Below are 21,226 nucleotides of genomic sequence, written 5' to 3'. Positions count from 1 at the left end.
CATAAAAACTCATGGTTAGTTGTTGACAGAATAAGCTTTTAAATATAGTATATTCTGTGAAGTAAAATTATCATTAAAAAGAAATAGCAAAAAAAGTTTTCAGCAGTATATTTATGACTGAGTACTTTTGCTGTCCACCTGAAATTATCACAATATTGTTAATTGGTTATAAACTCCAATATAAAATAAAAAGTTAAAATAAATGTTTTAGGCAGAATAGGCTATAAAAATACCTGAAAATAAAAGGGTAGTGGGATTAAAAGCAGTTAACATGGATTGGGGCAAGAGTATACAACATTTTCAAATAATTTTCCTGATCACCAATACCTCACACACATAGTTATACTTTTAGTAAATTAATTCAGTGTTTAAAAAAGAACCAAGGTTAATCCACTAAAGCTTGTAACTAAATTTGTATTTAGTAATTATAACAGCCTGTCAGTACATCTCAAGAGCAATGCACATGTACAGGAGATGCTTGTTCAGAAGATATTGTCCACATAACGCTTTGGTATGTATGGATTCAATTTAGTAGTTATTAGTGTTAATGACAATAAATACAAAAGGAATAAATTAGACGTTCAAAGTAAGTGATCCAAGAACTAATGTTTTCACATTTAAGAAACTCCCCATGACTTTTCTTTGTTAAAAAATCAAAACAAGCACACAAAACAGAGAACACACTTACTAAGTGTAGAAAGCACAACACGTACCTGTCTGACACTCCTTGTGTTGTGTATGTGGTTTGCAAGAGGTAGCCTTGGTCTGTGTGACAGGTTTGCACAATAACGCTTTGTTCTTTAAAAGTTTTGAAGACTGGGAAGACAGAAGTTTCATGGCATCTGTCTGCACACTTCCCTAGTTAAAAACAAATTCAGAAACCAAAGACAGATTTTTTTTTTTTTAGTATCTTCTCACTGACTATAATTGCTATTGATCGAAAGGTGATATATATAAAAAGAAATCTAATTCTCTGAAAGAGTGGTACAATAAAATTGCTTTGGAAAATATATACTAATTACTAATTCTTCAATCAGGATCAGTACCATTTATTGATTTTTAAAAGTACTCTGCCTACAGTAAGTACAACGAAAACAATCTGCAGATTAGGACAACTGGATATTCAGAAAAACTGGATCAAACTTCAGACCATATGCAAAAAAATACTTCATATGGATTAAAGACCTCAACACACAAAAAATAAAACTTTAAAATTAATGGAGAATTTTCAAATAACCAGAACTCAGAGAAAATACTGTTCATCTAAGAAGGCCTTCTCATCTCTCCTTGCTATTCGCGAGAACTCTGCATTCAGTATATCTTTCCCTTTCTCCCTTGCCTTCTTTCTCCTTTCCCTTTCTTCTGTGCCTGGTTCAAAATTGGGAAAGGAGTATGACAAGGCTGATTTAACTTAAAAGAACATAGGGCTTCCCAGGTGGCATAAGCAGTAAAGAACCCGCCTGCCAATGCAGGAGAAATAAGAGATCCAGGCTCAATCCCTGGGTCAGGAAGATCCCTGGAGGAGGGCATGGTAACCCACTCCATTATCCTTGCCTGGAGGGCCCCATGGACAGAGGAGCCTGGTGGGCTACAGTCCATAGGGTCCAAAAGAGTTGCACATGACTGAAGTGACGTAGCGTGCATGCATACAGAGTACATCATGCCGAATGCCAGGCTGGATCAATCACAAGCTGGAATCAAGACTGCCTGGAGAAATATCAACAACCTCAGAGATGCAGATGATACTAGATGGTAGAAAGTGAAGAGGAACCAAAGAGCCTCTTGATAAGGGTGAAAGAGCAAAGTGAAAAAGCTGGCATAAAATTCAACATTCAAAAAACTAAAGATCATTGCATCTGGTTCCATGACTTCATGGGAAACAGAAGGGGAAAGAGTGGAAACAGTGGCAGATTTTATTTTCATGGGCTCCAAAGTCACTGCAGATGGTGACTGCAGCCACGAAATTAAAAGACACTTGCTCCTTGGAAGAAAAGCTAGGGCAAACCTAGACAGTGTATTAAAAAGCAGAGATACCACTTTGCCAACAAAGGTCCGTATAGTCAAAGCTATGGTTTTTCCAGTAGTCATGTACAGACATTAGAGTTGGACCATAAAGAATGCTGAGCGCCAAAGAATTGATGCTTTTGAATTATGATGCTGGAGAAGACTCTTGAGAGTCCCTTGGACAGCAAGGAGTTCAAACCAGTCAATCCTAAAGCACAGTCCTGAACATTCATTGGAAGGACTGATGCTAAAGCTGAAGTTCCAATACTTCGTCCATCTGATAAGAGCGGACTCACTGGAAAAGACCCTAATGCTGGGAAAGACTGAAGGCAAAAGGAGAAGAGAGCAGCAGAGGATGAGACGGTCAGCTAGCATCACCGACTCAATGAACGTGGATCTGAGCAAACTCCAGGAGATAGTGAAGGACAGGCGAGCCTGATATGCTGCAGTCCAGGGGATCGCAGAGTCAGACAGGACTTAGCGACTGAACAACAACAACAGAGAAAGTATTCTTAAATAAAACATGAAAGACTACAAGCAGAAAAGGCTGATACAATTGACTACCTTGAAATTTTAAACGTTTGCAAACAAAGGCCTTTAAAGTTAAAGGACAAACAACAGAATGGGCGAATGTATTTAAAACATGTTCATTCAGTAAACATTTACTGAATGTTTACTACAAGCCAGGCACTGTTCTTAGCCCTGGAAGGTCTTAAATTTAAAAACAAAAGCCAGAAAATTAGGATTGTATTTTAAGAGTGATGGGAAACCACCAATGGTACACAGCAGTCCCTCCACGTCTGCAGTTCTGCTTCCTTGGTTTCAGTTACCCATGGTCAACTGCAGTCTGAAAATACAGTATTAAATGGAAAACTCCAGAAATACACAATTCACAAGTTTATGTTACGGAACTGTGCACCATTCTGGGGAGCACGATAAAATCTCCTGCTGTCCCGTTCTGTCCTGAAGAGGAAGTGAACCATTCCTTTGTCCGGCATATCCTGCCCATTAGTCATTTCGTAGCCCTGGTGGTTCAGACAGTAAAGAATCTGCCTGCAATGCAGAAGACCTGGGTTTGAACCCTGGGCTGGGAAGAGTCCCTGGAGAAGGGAGTGGCTACCCACTCGAGTATTCTTGCCTGGAGAATCCATGAACAGAGGAACCTGGCAGGCTACAGTCCATGGGATCTCATAGTCAGACATGACTGAAGCAATTAACACTTCCACTATTTTTTCCACTTTCAGCCATCAAGGATGTCAAACAATTGCCGTGGTATCACAGTGCTTGTGGTCAAGTAACTATTACTGTATTTAGGTTCCCAGATAGCTCAGTGGGTAAAGAATCTGCCTACAATGCAGGAGACACAAGAGACGCAGGTTCAATCCCTGGGTCAGGAAGATCCTCTGGAGAAGGCCATGGCAACCCACTTCCAGTCTTGCCTGGAGAATCCTGTGGACAGAGGAGCCTGGTGGGCTATAGTCCATTGGGTCACAGTCAGACATGACTGAAGTGACTGAGCACAGCACAGCATAACTCTTATTGTATTTGATAATGGCATCCCAAAACACAAGAGCAGCAATTCAGATACGCCAAAGAGAAGTCCTAAAGTACATCCTTCAAGTGCAAAGGGAAAAGCGTAACACTTCATCACAATGCCTACGTACTTCACCTCAATCATCTCATATCATCCAACAATGGTGATACAGTACAATAAGGTATTTTGAGACAGAGATCACATTCATGTAACTTTCATGATAGTATACTGTTATAACTGTTCTGTTATTGCTATGGTTGTTAATCTCTTACTCTGCCTAAGTTATAAATTAAACTTTATCATAGATGTGTATATATAGGAAAAAAATTAGTGTATATATTGGGTTTGGTACTGTCCATAGTTTCAGGCATCCACTGAGGGTTTTGCAACATATTCCCCACAGATAAGGGGAAGACTGTTATTTAAACTTACTTTTTAAATAGATGTTGAAAGAAAATAAAGTGAAGTTGCTCAGTCGTGTCCAACTCTTTGTGACCCCATGGACTGTAACCTACCAGGCTCCACTGTCCATGGGATTTTCCAGGCAAGAGTACTAGAGTGGGTTGCCATTTCCTTCTCCAGGGGATCTTCCCAACCCAGGGATTGAACATGGGTCTCCAGCACTGCAGGCAGGCGCTTTACTGTCTGAGCCACCAGGGAAAGCCACAATAGATGTTAGATGCAATAATTTTGAATGATGTAGTCATTCATAAAGTATATGCATGAAAAGTAAGTTTTCTACAACTGTGTGCCATGTATCCAAACTCAGTCTTGAACACAGTGTTCTCAGTCTCTTATACATCCTTCTAGAGATGGGCTATATAATTAAGTTGCTTCTGATTACACGATGTTGTTGTTCAGTTGCTCAGTCGTGTCCAACTCTTTGTGACGCCATGAACTGCAGCAAGCCAGGCTCGCCTGTCCTTCACTATCTCCTGGAGTTTGCTCAAACTCATGACCATTGAATTAATGATGCTATCCAACATCTCATCCTCTGCTGCCACCTTCTCCTGCCCTCAATTTTTCCCAGCATCAGGGTCTTTTCCAATGAGTAGGCTCTTCATATCAGGCTCTATCATATCAGGTAGGCATTATCATATCACATCAAAGTATTGAAGTTTCAGCTTCAACATCAGTCCTTCCAATGAATATTCAGGGTTGATTTCCTTTAGGACTGACTTGCTGTCCAAGGGACTCTCAAGAGTCTTCTCCAGCACCACAGTTCAAAAGCATCAATTCTTCAGCACTCAGCCTTTACACATGGTAGCATATTATTAGCAAGGTCAGCACCTTGCTTTGCCACTTAGCTAACTATCTTGGAAGTATTTTCATATAACTTTATACAAAGCTGCCTGTTAACACTTTTATACACTGAATGCACTATATGTAATTTGAAAAGTCCCTGCTGCTGAACATTAAATGTTACAAATCTTTTGCTACCATAAACAAATAAATATCGTTACATACAAATTGATTCTGCATGTGCTAGTATATCTATAGACTAAGGTCTTTTCTCTTTTCCTGCAAAGCCTTTACTGTCTCCATTTGGCCCATGGCTTGGGAGAGGGCTCCTGGGTCATTAAAAAGCTGCCTAGTGGCTTTAGGAAGATGTTCAGGCAGAAGTCCTGACACCTGGGGGATGCACAGTGGCCCCTCAGAGGCAGCTGGGCCAGAGGCTCTGAGCCCTTCTGGAGTTGAGGCTGACCCCTCAAAGGGACACGTGCCGGCCCAACGGCAGCCAATCTGTCAGGTGGATGCCCAACTTCTTGCTGAGTTTCACCTCCTCATCTGTTAAGTGATTCTCCAGGACGTCACAGAGCCGGAGGTCTGCACAGGCAGAACCAGGGTATGAAGACCCAAAAGGGCTTGGTTCAGGTTCTTCTCCACGACCACAGCAGTGTCCACAGTGTCCAGGGTTCTACCTCACTCATCGTGGGACAGCTTCGGCCACCCTGGAGGAGGATGCAGCCACTGCACCAGGTTTGTATCTTCAAGAGACCAACTCTCAGGAGAAGTGGTCCACATTCTCCAGAGCCACAGTGCCATGGTGGAAATGGATGCTCAGAGAGCAGTACGTGTGGGAGGCCTGCAGATGCAGGTTGACCACGCATTTCATGCTGGCCTCCACCTTGGTGGAATAATTCTGATTAATCTGGGAGTTCTTGGTTGACTGGTGGTAATAAAGACAATGTTGGCTGGTCCTGGAGACAGTGGATAGCTGAGAAGACGGTTCTGAAGGTTAGGACTGGAAAAGAGGTTGGAGGGTGGTCAGAGGCTGCAAGAAGAGGCGTCCCTGGAATAGACCCTATTGAAACAAGAGACAGATCCGCAGGACTGCCAGGCGTGCTGACTAGAATAAGGTCGTGTAAGTCCTATTTGGTGGGTCAAAGTATATGAAAATCTGTATATTACAATGTAAAGGAGCCTGCCTGTTTCCCAATACTGTTAAACACCATCAAATGTTTTTTGCTGTTTCTCAATAAGTGAGAAATTATGTAATAGTAGTATGGTTAGATATTTTTCATGTTTAAGCATTATTTATTATATTTCCTCTTCTGTGAACTGTCTATTCATATCCTTTTCCTGGTTTTCCTTTATCTTTTAATTCTAGGCATGTTTTTTAATGGGCAGTATAATATGGGACAAACCCAAAAATTCAAATAGCAAATAATGAAAAAATAATTCTCCCTGTTAAAATTCTCTCCCAGTCTTTCAGTTCTCCTCAGAGGTAATCACTGCTGCCTCATTACTGGCTGCCTTCCAGAGGTATTCCATACAAACGTACAGGCACAAAACATATATAAGACTGCTTTGTGTCTGTACATAAAGAGCCACCACATTCTTTTTAACTGCATGATATTCCACTGCACGGGATACGGTATATTTAACTACAGTCTGAACAGAGCAGCTGTGTATGCGTGCAAGGGACTCCACTTGCCAGGCCATGTGACTAAGTGTGGGATTGGAGAGGATGCATTTCAGACTCTATCTAGGGCTATTTTTTTTTTTTTTCTAATTTATACAATATCTCAGGATGAACTCACAACAGCCCTGATCACCGATGAAACCACCAAGATGTTTACAGGCTTTTCCTACTACAAACAATACTGCAACTGTTATCCTTGTACATCATTTCATACATGTGCAGAATAGATCTGAAGGGTAAATTCTTAAAATTGGAGCTCCTGGGTAAAAGAGTACTTACATTTTAAATTTTAACAGGTTTTACTAAGCTGCCCTCTGTAGCAGTTTTACCAACTGCTATTGGCATTTTTATCTTTGCCATCTGATAAAACTATAGTTCTAAATAGCATTTCTCTAATCTTGAAGCTGAATTATGTTTGTGTATGTTTAAGAACTATTTTTATTTCCAAGTCTGTAAAATTATGGATCATACTCTTACCCACGTTCCTAATGGGTGTTGGGTCTTCTGACTGACTCACAGAAACTCTTTACATATGGGAAAAAATAGCCTTCTACAACATAAATTGCAACTTCTTCATTTTTCTCATGTGTCTTGACTTTGAAATGTAGTTGAATTTTCCTCACAAATCTTTTATGGCTTTTGGGTTCTGCGACATATTTAGAGAGACTTTCCCTACTTCTGCATTAAAATTCTTTCCTATACTTTTTCCTAATACTTTCATTATTTTTTAAACTTGACACTGTTCTCCATCTGGGCATCATTTTGGTTTAACTTAGGAGGTAGAAATCCTATGGTATTTTCTTCCTTATGTCTACTCAGTTGTCACAACACTGTTTATTGAATAATCTAGATCTCTCCTAATGATGTGAACTGCCACCTTTATTATTTCTAAAGTCATGTGTATGTGTGTATATATATATACACACATACATATATATATGTTTACATATATATTATATATATAATTTTATATAATTATATATATATATTTATGCATGCATGCATGCATGCTAAGTCACTTCAGTCGTGTCCAACTCTGTGCAACCCTATGGACAGCAGCCCCCAGGCTCCTCTGTCCACAAGATTCTCTAGGCAAGAAAACTGGAGTGGGTTGCCATTTCCTTCTCCAGATTTATATATAATATATATAACATTTCTATAATATTTATAATTATATATAATTTTAAAATAAATTTTATTAAATAAAAAATTATTAAATATTTATATAAATATATTGTATGTATTAGATATTAATAAATATAAATATATATTTTTATATATTTAGGTCTATTTCTGGACTTCTTTTCTATTGAACTGTCTATCCGTGGCTTCCTGTTGTTTCAACTATGTAGCTCTATAAAATCTATTGTATAAATGATTCACTTCACATCTAAAACTACCACAGCACTGTAAATCAACAATATGCTAATAAAACTTTTTAAACTTTTTTTTAAATTTGTAGTTATAATTTGGGGAACTAGCTCTTCCCCTTCTTTATTCTTCTTTTTCAGAATTTTGTTGAAAGTTTTTAAAAGCATCAGAGTGACAATCTGATTTGTGTTTTAAAATGATCATTCTGGCAACACTGTGGAGGAAAAAAACTGAAAATGGCAAGAATGGAAGGAGAAAGACAAGCAGCAGGTCACCACAATAATACAGAAGAAAGATGGTGGTGGCTCAGACTAAGAAGATGGCACCAGCAGTAATAAGAAGTAAGGAACACTGCAGAGGAAGTGTGCAGGAAATAAAAGGACTCGGCTTTACCTGAGATGGCTCTTCATCATCTAACAGTAGATGTCATGCAGACAGTTGGATGGATACGTGAACCTAGAGCTCAGACGTCAAGGCAAGAGAAGTAAGTCTGGTAATCAGCCACCATCCAGGTGGTTTAAAACCAGAGGACTGTATGAGTCCCCTATAAAGAAATGTGAAGATTGACAAAAGAAATAATAAGTATGATGACCTAGAAGTTGAAGGTATTTCAAGGAAGGAAAGAGAGATCAACTGTATCAAATGTTACTGAAAGCATGAGGAGAATGAGAACTGAAAACGGACCACTAGATTTGGCAAAATAAAGACTGATGGAGATCTTGACAAGAAATATTTCAGCAGAGTGGTACAAATAAAAGCCTGACTAGAGTGAGCTAAGGAAGGAAAACAGATTAAAAAAATGATGCAACAAGCAGAGGCCACCCTTAAAGGATTTTTTTCCAAAATGGAAAGCAGAAAAATGGGATAGTAACTGAAAGGCCATGGTATTAAAGAAGGATTTTTTTCAGGTAGGAAATAATACCACATGTTTTTGTGTTGATAAAAATGATGAGTAGAAAGGAAGACAAATCCAGAATATAGAAAGAAATCCATAAGAAAAAAGACAAATACAAAAATGGGGAATAATTAAAAACAGGAAATTCAAAGAAAAGTCAAATGTTCACAAACAGAAATATAAGCAAACTCACTAGTAATCAGTGACATACAAAATAAAACAATAAGATATTACTGAAGACTGGCAAAAAAAAGTTTAAATCTGAAAACGTAAAATGATACTAAGGCTGTAGGAAATGAGTACAAACAGAAACTGCCGGTGGAAATAAAAACTGGAACACTCACTCAACAGGGCCATTTGAAAACTAAAATGCAAATACACTTTGTCCTCAAAATTCCACTCTTCCATGTCTACACTAGACAAACACACCTGTACACATGCACGAGAAGACGTATACAAGAATGTTCATTCATTGAGCAGAAATTTTTGATAGTGAAGCAACATACGCTTATCAACAGGGCAATAGATAAATAAAATGTGGTATCTACATGCAATGTAGGAGATCAAACCAGTCAATCCTAAAGGAAATCAACCCTGAATATTCACTGGAAGAAATTTTGCTGAAGCTGAAGCTCCAATACTTTCACCACCTGATGCGAATAGCCGACTCACTGGAAAAGACACTGATGCTGAGAAAGATTGAAGGCAAAAAGAGAAGCGGGCAGCAGAGGTTAGACAGCATCACTGAGTCAATGCACCTGCATTTGAGCAAACTCCGGGCGATAGTAGAGGAGAGAGGAGCCTGGCATGCTGTAGTTCATGGGGTGCAAAGAGTCAGACCACAACCCAGCAGCAGAACAACAAAATATACAATATTATCAGCAGCAGTAGAAATGCACCAAATCTATTAAGAATCAGATGGATATTTTAAAAAATAAATTATTTTCCATGGATGTGTATATATGAACGTGAAAGATTAAAAGCAGTCTGAAAGGACACACACCGAATTCGTAACAGTAGCTGCCTCTAGGGGATGTGAAAAAGGACTGGGGGCAGTGATTCATTTTTTAAACAGGGAGGGTAAGAAAAGAAAAAACTGTGAGCAAATAAGCCAAATCTATCAATGGTTAATTATGGATGGAGGGAATACCGTAGAACACGGAGTTGGCAAAGCTTGGTTCATCAGCCCATCATTTGTGTTTTAAAGTTTTACTAGAACAGAGCCACTCACTCACTCAGGTATTGTCGATGGCTACTTCTGCACTACAGTGGCAGAAGTAAGGAGCTGGAACAGAGACTGCATGGCCTGCAAAGTCTAATTTACTCTCTAGACCTTTACAGAAGTTTGCTGACATTTGCAGGATGTTTTCTTCTTTGCACTTCCCAGTACCTCACCTTTCCCCCAAATTTAGGACCACTTAAATAACCTGAAGGAATCCAGGAAACAAAGAAAAAGATTCTAAAACAGTCCGGTTTTCTTTTTTTAAAATCATAAAAATACTACATTATTTATTATTATACCTTTTATAGACTAAACTGAAAATATTAACCAGAACTATTCTGTAACACAGTTTAAATGACTGGCTGAATTACAGAAGTACTCCTTATAGGGAAAACATATGTAGGGCAGTCACATTTAATATGAGAAATATGCTCCTGAATAATTCAAAACCAACATAATTTAAGACTAATTGTCCCATACACATAGAGGAAGGATGCATTATCACAGAATATAAACTTATAATATAGAATATTTTCATAATATATAACATAATACACAACAATACTTATTTCATAACAATACACATTAATTTAAGGCACAATACATTAATAATTCATTATATAATTAAGCAGTTCATAAAATTATTAATTCTATAACAGTGATTTGTTAATCATGTAATTTTAAAATAATTTAAAGTACAATACATAATATACATATAAATATGAAATTAACTTAATGACAGTTCATTAACTAATGTGGTATACTGCCTAAAAATAATTAACTAGTGTTATCATTATCCTCTTCCAACAATCTTAATAATGGGAGAGTTAAGAGATATCAAATTAAGTAGGATAAACTCTCTCTCCACATTATGGCGAAGGCTGGTCTGATTTCCTGGAAGACTTCTGCTAAAGAATGAAGCTAATGAATCTAACATGGTTTGGGTTTTCTCTCTTTTTTTCCCCACTGAGGATTTCTTCATATGCAAAGACACTTGTCCATCTTTCACTTCACCACCATGGAGTGCAATCCACATATGGATCATCTTCAAAACTAGCAACTGTTGCTGAAATATGGTCCAAAGTCTATGCCAGTCGCTTCGCTGCTAGTTGATGCGCTGAAGACCCAGGCTAATTGCTGGGGCCCTCTTCCTATTACCTTTGTTTTTCTAATTCTAGCAAGTCCTCCTTTATTAATCCCTGGGAAACAACCCAAGTAAAATCTCAACATCCCTTTCATCAACCTTGCACAAATTTACCTTCTTTGCCATTTTAAAAGCTTCTTTATTAGCAGATGTTATGTTGTCTTCCAAGTTAAAGACTCTTTAAATTCTGGTAAAGCTGAAATAAATAGTCCATCCTAAAGGAAATCAGTCCTGAATATTCATTGGAAGGACTGATGCTGAAGCTGAAACGCAAATAGTCTGGCCACCTGATGCAAAGAACTGTCCACTGGAAAAGACCCTGATGCTGGGAAAGATTGAAGGCAGGAGGAGAAGGGGACGACAGAGGGTGAGATGGTTGGATGGCATCACCAACTCAATGGACATGAGTCTGAGTAAACTCTGTGAGTTGGTGATGGACAGGGAAGCCTGGCATGCTGCAGTCCATGGGATCGCAGAGTCGGACATGACTGAGCAACTAAACTGACTGACTGACTGACTGACTGAACGCTGAAATGTTTTGACAGCTTCAGTGCTAGCAGATATAGCTTGCCTGCTCATTTTTATATTCTTAAAACCTTGGTGGGCTTTAAACTTGAAAAGCCAGCCATGACTTGTAATAAACCTTTTTGTCTCAGTGTCACCTCCTTTCAAATCATCAAAAATACTTCATGTCTTAGCACAGATGAGAGCTTGGCCTTAGGGGCACATTATGGCAGCACTGATCTTACACCTGTGTTGCCAGGACTTTTTCAATTTATTCCATCATCCTTGCCTGGTTACAAGATAATTTCATGAACTAAAGGGTGTATCTGCTCTAAAACCACTTTGGGGTTTTTTGAACATTATCTCTAAGACCCTGCAGGGTGCACTCTCCTAAATTAACAGCATGAGATATCATAGCAATGGTCTAGCCTTCTTCACAGAGTTTTATCACATCTAACTTCTCCAAATTTATTGAATTTGGGGCACACTTTTTTAGTACAGCACTACCACTTAATGAACCTCAATCACATTGTTACCTGACATTTTTTAAAAGACTTTTAATTGTATCAAGAGCAAATATTAAGAGAGCAACACAATAACGAAAACATTAACCCAAGATATGACACATTAGGTTTTGTGTGATATTGATAAAGGATGATAGGAATTTTGTTTTCCTGCTAAAGTGATGCTGACATAAGACAGTGACATAGTCTGCAACTCTTTCAGCCTGCCAGATTTGAAATTATGCATTTCTTTAAATTTTTTTTTAATTTTGGGAAGTTCCACAATAAAGAATTTAAATATTATCTTACTTTGCACTATTTTCAGCTTCACATAATCCAAAGATGCATAAAACAATACAGTGAACTTTTCCAGAACCTTCTAGTCTTAAAGAAAAATACTTGAAAGGAGTAAGAGAAAAATAAGCAGCCAGATGGAATTAACAAGTATTTAAAGAAACTAAGGAACCAGAACACAAACAGTAAAACAAATCAGAAATGCATTCTTATTAACAATCTAACTTTAAAATTCAAAAACAAAAATTAGTGCATAGTATATTACTCCACTTTTTAAAACAACTAAGTAGCAAATAGAAATATACTCAGACATACCTTAGAAGCTATATATCAAAATGAAACTAAACCCAAGGAACATTAATCAGGAAGATAATTAATAAAACTTACATTTTCAATGATCTTTGTTGCCTCTTTAGTAACAACTGCACCTGTTATAAATTAAAACATACATTATTATCCCTAGAATATACACAAGTAAACACTGAAACCAAGAGGTCATTTTCCTCTCTCTAAGGTGGTCTAGAGTCTAGTCCAGAATTTCTCAAAAAATAGTACAAGGAAATTTGGCATCAATATCACCTGGGGTGCTTGGTAAAGGCAAGAGATTCCTGGGTCCCAATCCCAACATACTGTGTTAGAATCTCTGATGTTAAAGGTAGCTATATTAAATCATTGGGATTCCTTAAAAAATAAATTATACATACCACTTCCTTCTCTATGCACGCCACCCTGCTTGCTACCCACTTCCCTCAGGGACAGAGGGGCATGTTTCTTCATATAAATGTACATGCGAGTATTACCAGTAGGTGCTGTTTACACTAGGAAAAAACCTCTACAGTTTACCCAAATGCCTTTACTTCAAGTCATACCTTTTGAAACACCACTCCCTGTGGGCTGGGCAGGAGATATTTTTGCCAATGACACCACATTGGTTATAACTGGTGTTGTATTTGTCCTTGCAGCAGGGAGCGCCACTGAAGCAATGTGTGCCTTAGAAATATTTACTGATTAAAATAAACAAAAAGGTAAGACAAAAGGATCACATGCACACATTAAAAAAACTCTATTTAACAACGAAGTTTCAAGGCAATACAAATATATAACTGCATAATGTTGGGTTTCCCAAAGAAAGGCAATGCCAAAGAATGCTCAAACTACCGCACAATTGCACTTATTTCACATGCTAGTAAAGTAATCCTCAAAATTCTCCAAGCCAGGCTTCAACAATATGTGAACCATGAACCTCCAGATGTTCAAGCTGGTTTTAGAAAAGGCAGAGGAGCCAGAGATCAAAATGCCAACATCCACTGGATCATCGAAAAAGCAAAAGAGTTCCAGAAAAACATCTATTTCTGCTTTATTGACTATGCCAAAGCCTTTGACTGTGTGGATCACCACAAACTGTGAAAAGTTTTTCAAGAGATGGGAATACCAGGCCACCTGACCTGCCTCTTGAGAAATCTGTATGCAGGTCAGGAAGCAACAGTTAGAACTGGACATGGAACAACAGACTGGTTCCAAACAGGAAAAGGAGCACGTCAAGGCTGTATATTGTCACCCTGCTTATTTAACATATATGCAGAGTACATCATGCAAAAAGCTGGGCTGGATGAAGCACAAGCTGGAATCAAGACTGCCGGGAGAAATATTAATAACCTTAGATATGCAGATGACACCACCTTTATGGCAGAAAGCAAAGAACTAAAGAGCCTGTTGATGAAAGTGAAAGAGCAAAGTAAAAAAGTTGGCTTAAAGCTCAACATTCAAAAAAGTAAGATCATGGCATCCAGTCCCATCACTTCACGGCAAATAGATGGGGAGACAATGCAAACAGTAGCAGACTTTATTTTGGGGGGCTCCAAAATCACTGCAGATGGTGACTGCAGCCATGAAATTAAAAGACGCTTATTCCCTGGAGGAAAAGTTATGACCAACCTAGACAGCATATTAAAAAGCAGAGACATTACTTTGTCAACAAAGGTCCGTCTAGTCAAGGCTATGGTTTTTCCAGTGGTCATATATGGATATGATAGTCGGACTAAAGAAAGCTGAGCACCGAAGAATTGATGCTTTTGAACTGTGGTGTTGGAGAAGACTTGAGAGTCCCTTGGACAGGCAGGAGATCAAACCAGTCCATCCTAAAGGAAATCAGTCCTGAATATTCATTGAAAGGACTGATGTTGAAACTGAAACTCCAATACTGTGGCCACCTGATGCGAAGAACTGACTCATTTGAAAAGACCCTGATGCTGAGAAAGATTGAAGGCGGGAGGAGAAGGGGAAGACAGGATGAGATGGTTGGATAGCATCACCGGCTCAGTGGACATGAGTCTGAGTAAACTCTGGGTGTTGGTGATGGACAGGGAGGCCTGGTGTGCTGCAGTCCATGGGGTCGCAAAGAGTTGGACACAATTGAGCAACTGAACTGAACTGAACTGAACTGAATGTTGGGTTGGGTGATCCTGTTTAGTGTTCACTGGGACTTAAAGGGTGCCTAATTCTCTAAAATTAGAAACTTCAAATACTTAATGTATAAAAATACAGTTATCGGCTTCAGGATTGACTGGACTTTTCCATTAGTGAATGTTAAAATTTCTACACCGAAAGCTTGATTCAAATAAAAATTTAACCTGATAATTTTTATAAATAAGTTGGTGACGTAGCTCTTCATCCACATAAGAACACTGATTTTGTTAACCCACATTATAGAATGAAAATTCCACCATTACCCGGACTGGTCTTAGGGAATGGATGATAACACAAAAGATTAGCTCAAGGCATATGTGGTCAAGGTGATGATTAATAAGATTGCAAAAGTAGACAAAGGCCAGACCATAAAGCCAGAGCATGTGAATCCTGTCAATTCAGGAGCACTCCAGGCTTTGATAAGAGAACATAACATCAAATGTTTTTAGCCTAACTCAGAGAAGTGCTACTTCAGAGAGCTACTTTCAGAACATGCCACATATCTATTCATCTGGATATTTTGACCACATTAGCTGTCCTACTTGCAAAATTATTTTATTCTTAGCCAGGAAAAACTTTGCTACCCATGAAGAACTGGTCTACTTTATTCTTTCTGATATAATTAATGTGTTGTTCTTTTTCCCTTGGCTACAAGCAAGCTCTGAATCAAATCTCATACCAGTAACAGCCACTATATTAACATATCCTCTTCCTTTGTTTGCCCTGATTTCTATTTTTATTTCTGCTTTATTAACTGAATAGCAACATATCACTTAGTGTAAGTTATTTATATACAGATAAATTCAATCAAAAGCAAACAAATCTAATTTTCCTAGAAAATTACTGCTTATATATTTATTGATTCCTTGGTATGTTTGATTTTGAAAACAAAAAGCATCAAGATTAATTTGCCCACTAGGGCAATCTTTAAGGATTCCTAAAGGAAAATTTAAGTAAATTTAGGCTATCTGAATGCAGTGAAATTTTGTTATTATATTATTTACAACTTTGAGTGCTGACAGTAACTTAGCAGTGACAGAAAGAGCCCATTAACCAAGTTTAATTTTACCTTTATTTTGTGAAAAAGGGTCATTCATAATTTGCTGACGATGACAAAACTCCAAGACACAAAATAGGTTACAGAAATGTTTGATGTTTCCTCGCCATTTTATGGACTCACTTAGCTTTCCCTGTCGTTTACAACCATCACACTTGGCCATCTGAGAAAGAAATGTGAAACAGGATAGGCTGAAAACTATAAAACAATGAAAACATAACACTAATCATAAAACTAGAAGGAACTATGAAAACAGAATGTATGAGTCAGTTGAGATCACAAAATGCAAGGTTCCTACCTCAAGATATTGTAGTCAAAAACATATACACTATTCATTTTATTGAGAAGATATAAAAATTGATCTCCTGTTTTCAAAATTACTGGTGAAGGAATCAAAAGATAGGCTTTTTTTTTTTTTAAGGTTAAGAGGCAGCCTGCTGCTGCTGCTAAGTCACGTCAGTCGTGTCTGACTCTGTGCGACCCCATAGACAGCAGCCCACCAGACTCCCCTGTCCCTGGGATTTTCCAGGCAAGAACACTGGAGTGGGTTGCCATTGCCTTCTCCAATGCATGAAAGTGAAAAGTGAAAGTGAAGTCGCTCAGTCGTGCCCGACCCTCAGCGACCCCATGGACGGCAGCCTACCAGGCTCCTCCGCCCATGGGATTTTCCAGGCAAGAGTACTGGAGTGGGGTGCCATTGCCTTCTCCAAGAGGCAGCCTACTGCAGTATAAAGAATATGGGCTATGGTCACTCTGCTGTGCACCTGGACTGATACATTGTTGTTAATCAGCTATACTCCAATATAAAATAAGTTAAAAAAAAAAAAAAAAAGAATATGGGCTTTCTGGTCATAAAGACTTAGATTCATTCAAAAAATATCTAACTAGGTTTCCTTCGTCTTGAGCATTGAGATAGGTCCTAGTCATATAATTATGAAAACGACATACCTTCTCTCAAAGAAAACTATATTTTAGGTAGCTAGACAAGTAAACAGGTGATTTTACTGGAGTGTTACAGGTGCTGTTCCTCTCCTACCAGATTCTTGATGGGAACATTACATAACCTCCCTGGACCTTATTCTTTTTCCTTACTTATAAACAGGCAATACCAGAACAACCTAACAACAGCAATACTATACCTTATCTCTTAGGATTGTGAAAGTGTTAGTCACTTAGTCGTGTCCAACTCTTTGCAACCTGATGGGCTGTAGCCCACCAGGCTCTTCTGTCCATGGGATTTTCCAAGCAAGAAAACTGGAGTGGGTAGCCATTTCCTTCTCCAGGGATCTTCCCGACCCAGGGATCAAACTTACATCTCCTACACTGCAGGCACATTCTTTTACCATCTGAGCCACCAAGGAATGTGGTGAAGATTAAATGAAATAATATTTATGAAGCACCAGACATGTATTAGTGGTTTAATTGCAGCTTTTGTTGTTAGGCTTTCAAAAAAGTAATTTTAAAAAAAGAAGGCAGATGAAGGGTAGGGAAGTCAGAGTCATTTAACTCATGAAGTGAGAGCAAAGGCTCACTTCAAGTTCCTCAGAACCACTTCTGAATGAGAGAGCCACTTAAGGCAACGTAACTGTGTAAAATTTCAACTACAAAGAACTAAAAGTTATAAATAAGATCCGTGTGCCTTACAAGAAAGCAAAAAATAAAAGGAACAGTTCCCCAAACAACAATAAAATCTCCAAAAATCCTATCTTCTTGACCCCAAAGATTTCATGTTTGTAGTCAACTGAATTTTGCTTTAGGAGCCCACAGCCCATAATTTATTTACCTAGTTCTAAACAACCAATTTCTCTTCACATAATCTGAATATATTTTAAATAGAAAATAACTGTACCAACTTCAGAAAGTCAAAGAGCTATATCATATTTACCTGATAAAACAGAACAGTAAATTTGGTCATGCAATCTTCACAACAGAACTCTTCCAACTTGCCCTCCAGTCGATTTTCTACCAAATTAGGGGATGTTTGTGAACAATAACTGCACATCTTACAGTAGCTTCCCCATCGTTCTCCAAAGTCACGGGCAGAGAGGAATTTGCAAACTGAGAACCAGAAGGATAAAAGGAAGATACATCAAGTTTACATTAACCAGAAGGCAGTGAAGTGAATTTCTACAGTCTTCAATAATACCAGCCTTAAGCTAACTTCTAAATCTGGACACAATTATTTGGCTCTAAGTTAAAAGACAGTCCTATCTGTATTCACAAAACAAACTCATATCACCTTTGAAACATACACTGTAAATATTAGGTTATCTATATTCAGAAACATAAGAGGTATAAAAGTTCCTTAAGCCGAGAAGCAGTAATTGCCCAAGTACCCCGTTTATGAAAGGGTACAAAAAAAGATCTCTGAAGTTAAACTTACCAAGAGATTTTCTATACTCCATACTAAGACCATTGTTCTAATTCTATTTGGAAAGGTTTTCTTTATTGAGATTATTATAACATTTAAAAGGATAGACTTAGAAGTGAGTTAAGTATAAACTCAATAAAAAAGCTTCAAATTATACCTCAAAAAAGAAATTTCTTGAAAATTAATTGTGGATTAATAAGGCACCCCACTCCAGGACTCTCGCCTGGAAAATCCCATGGACGGAGGAGTCTGGTAGGCTCCAGTCCATGGGGTCGCTAAGAGTCGGGCATGACTGAGCGATTTCACTTTCACTTTTCACTTTCATGCATTGGAGAAGGAAATGGCAACCCACTCCAGTATTCTTGCCTGGAGAATCCCAGGGACAGAGGAGCCTAGTGGGCTGCCGTCTATGGGGTCGCACAGAGTCGGACACGACTGAAGCGACTTAGCAGCAGCAGCAGCAGCCCAACTCATCACAAATTACTTCATAACCACCACATGCTCTATGGCTACAACTGAGCTTTTTTCTTACCTTCACTACAGAATGGCTTATCAACTCCTGAGAATCGTACAGTCTCCTTTATAATTTTCTGTAGTTTACAGTAGTCACACATTGCCATAACTCTATTTTTCTTTTTGTATTCATCAGAGCAAAGCTTGCCACAAAACAGAAACATTCTCCCCTGCAGAAGAACAGTCATTAATATCTAATTAAAGTGTTGCTTTATTTTTAAGAAATCTTTTTCTTTCTCACTTCAAAGAAAACTGAGTGAGTGACTGTCAAACATGAAAAGACAAAAATGCTTCTATTGGATAAACTCATATATTCAATCCCTTTTATGATCTCTCTTTACCTTGTAAAAAAGAAGTTCTGGTTTTGTCGCAAACAGATGGTTACAGTGCTGACACCTGAGTCTGACAATCCTATGGGTTAAAGCAACTTGCTGGAACTGAGCAGGAGGCTGGAGACTGGCTGCAACAGAGCCACTGACGGAGCGGGGGGAAAAGGCAGAGGTGTGACCTCTTCCGGCTGACACTGCTGACCCAGAGGGTGGGCTTACAATCACTTGGGTCTGAGATACAGGCACTGCCGAAGAGTTTGCTCCTTTTGGCTTGTTAAATACATTCTGAATAAATACAGATAAGGCAAAGATTGTATCAAGTAAGAAATAAGATAACTTGGTCATTTTCATTTTCTCATTTTAATAAATTAATTTCCCCCAATGTTTCTGCAAAATTTTCTTAAGGAGTTCACAGAAGAGTTGAAATGGCATATTCCCAGAATAGGACTGAGGAATGTAGCACTAAAAGGTTGCAAAAAAAAAAAAAAACGCTGCAGACTAAAATTCAGGCTTTCCAGACAAAGATCTCTAGTACATAACTCTAATAAGTAAGACCAGGCTTCTCCTTTCCCTCCACCTGCACAGCTATTACCAACCAGAATCTCCTAGCTATTAAGAGCACAGTGGCCACTTTGCTTTCTCCCTGGGGCCAAGGATACCACACCAGGGATCTTCCCACCCAGGAGGATCACTAAATTCTACCCTTTCTCTGTGTATTAGAGAGTAAGGAGAGAATGTGACAAGGGGAGGCTTCCTATTCTGTGCCAGGAGTCATGATGTATCTGGCCCAGGATGAGAGGAACGGACACAGGTGCCCATCACCATGCCACCTATCCAAACCACAGCCTACTTCCATTCTTTTGAAAGGGAGACAGCCAAGGGAGAAAGTGGAAGAGAAAGGCAGTTTAGGTGAGAACGCTGAATAAAGAAGGACTAAAGCTCAAATCTTGGGCTCAGACATTTTGCAGAAATGACCTCTTGGACTATAATTGAACAGAATCTCTCTTCTTCCTAACTGAAGCTTCATCTTTGATAAGGATGGTCCCTTCGGCAGTTAACATTTTGCCACAGACCACTGCCTAAGAGAACTGCAAGGGTACAGCACTAGCTAAGGTCATACCTGGAAAGCCACCACACAGCTGGAGCTGCAGAAGCTGTGTATCGTTCCATTGGACATGGCCAGGTGATACTGAGGGACTGCTGAAGTTTTACAACTATGGCACAAAACCTGGACACCTTGGTAACAAAAAACAAAACCCAATGACTAAGTTACACAGATGAACAAATAAACCAAAAATGTATTAGGGGAGTAAAAATATCAAATATTCAGGAATATGCAAAACGAAAATGAAAGAACTTTATAGTAACATGTACAGCTAACTACAATTAAGTCCCACTTACACAAAAATTAACTTGGAATGTATATGTGTTTTTCGCTCTTTTCACATATGAAATTACAAAATAAATACTTTGATCAAGAAAATCACTGAAAAACTTTGCTGCTTAAAAATCAGCTCTTTGAGGGACTTCCCTGGCATCCAGTGGTTAAAATTTCACCTTCCAATGCAGGGGGTGCGGGTTCGATCCCTGGTTGGGGAACTAAGATTCCACATGCCTTGTGGCCAAAAAACAGAACATAATACAGAAACAATATTTTAATAAATTCAATGAAATTTTTTTTAAATGGTCACATCAAAAAAAACTTTAAAAAAAAATCAGCTCTTTGAAACAAAAGCAACCTTGGGTCTTTATTTAAACCACACAGATTGCTTTAGTTTTGTAATAAAGTGGAAAAAAAAGCAGTTACATTCCTCTTCAATAGTTACAAAATCTATAAATGTATGGAATTAAACATTACCTGAAGAAGTAACTGTCTTAACTCTGTAAGCAGATAAGCAATTAATAGAGCAGAAAAGCTCTGTCTTTCCTGAGTCATTCGTAGTCTCAATCATCTCAGCTGAGGGCCTCAATGATTTCCCCAAGGCATACGGAGGAGTTTGGGCTGAATTCTATTAAAATAAAATAACATTTAAATACCAAGTACAAGCACACATATATACATATGCTGTAAGGAAAGAAAAAAGGAAAAGCTA

General features: G+C 38.4%; 1 protein-coding gene across 8 annotated transcripts in view; it reads right to left on the bottom strand.

The window, feature by feature from the left end:
• ZMYM6 (zinc finger MYM-type containing 6) overlaps nt 1-21,226 on the bottom strand; it is a 45,120-nt gene that overhangs the window by 3,128 nt on the left and 20,766 nt on the right. For 6 of the 8 annotated variants that reach the window (XM_019957894.2, XM_019957892.2, XM_070786872.1 and 3 more), the window contains 9 exons: nt 20,992-21,142; nt 20,254-20,369; nt 19,146-19,418; nt 18,824-18,974; nt 17,806-17,978; nt 15,933-16,083; nt 13,267-13,401; nt 12,785-12,825; nt 714-858 (listed from right to left, as the gene is read on the bottom strand). In XM_019957894.2, coding sequence (XP_019813453.1) covers nt 714-858; nt 12,785-12,825; nt 13,267-13,401; nt 15,933-16,083; nt 17,806-17,978; nt 18,824-18,974; nt 19,146-19,418; nt 20,254-20,369; nt 20,992-21,142 — 1,336 coding nt within the window. The other 2 variants (XM_070786876.1, XM_070786875.1) reach the window with 2 other exon arrangements.

The sequence above is a fragment of the Bos indicus genome, chromosome 3 (genome assembly GCF_029378745.1).
Source record: "Bos indicus isolate NIAB-ARS_2022 breed Sahiwal x Tharparkar chromosome 3, NIAB-ARS_B.indTharparkar_mat_pri_1.0, whole genome shotgun sequence".
Taxonomy (NCBI): Eukaryota; Metazoa; Chordata; class Mammalia; order Artiodactyla; family Bovidae; genus Bos; species Bos indicus.
This window is presented reverse-complemented; position numbering and strand designations above follow the sequence as displayed.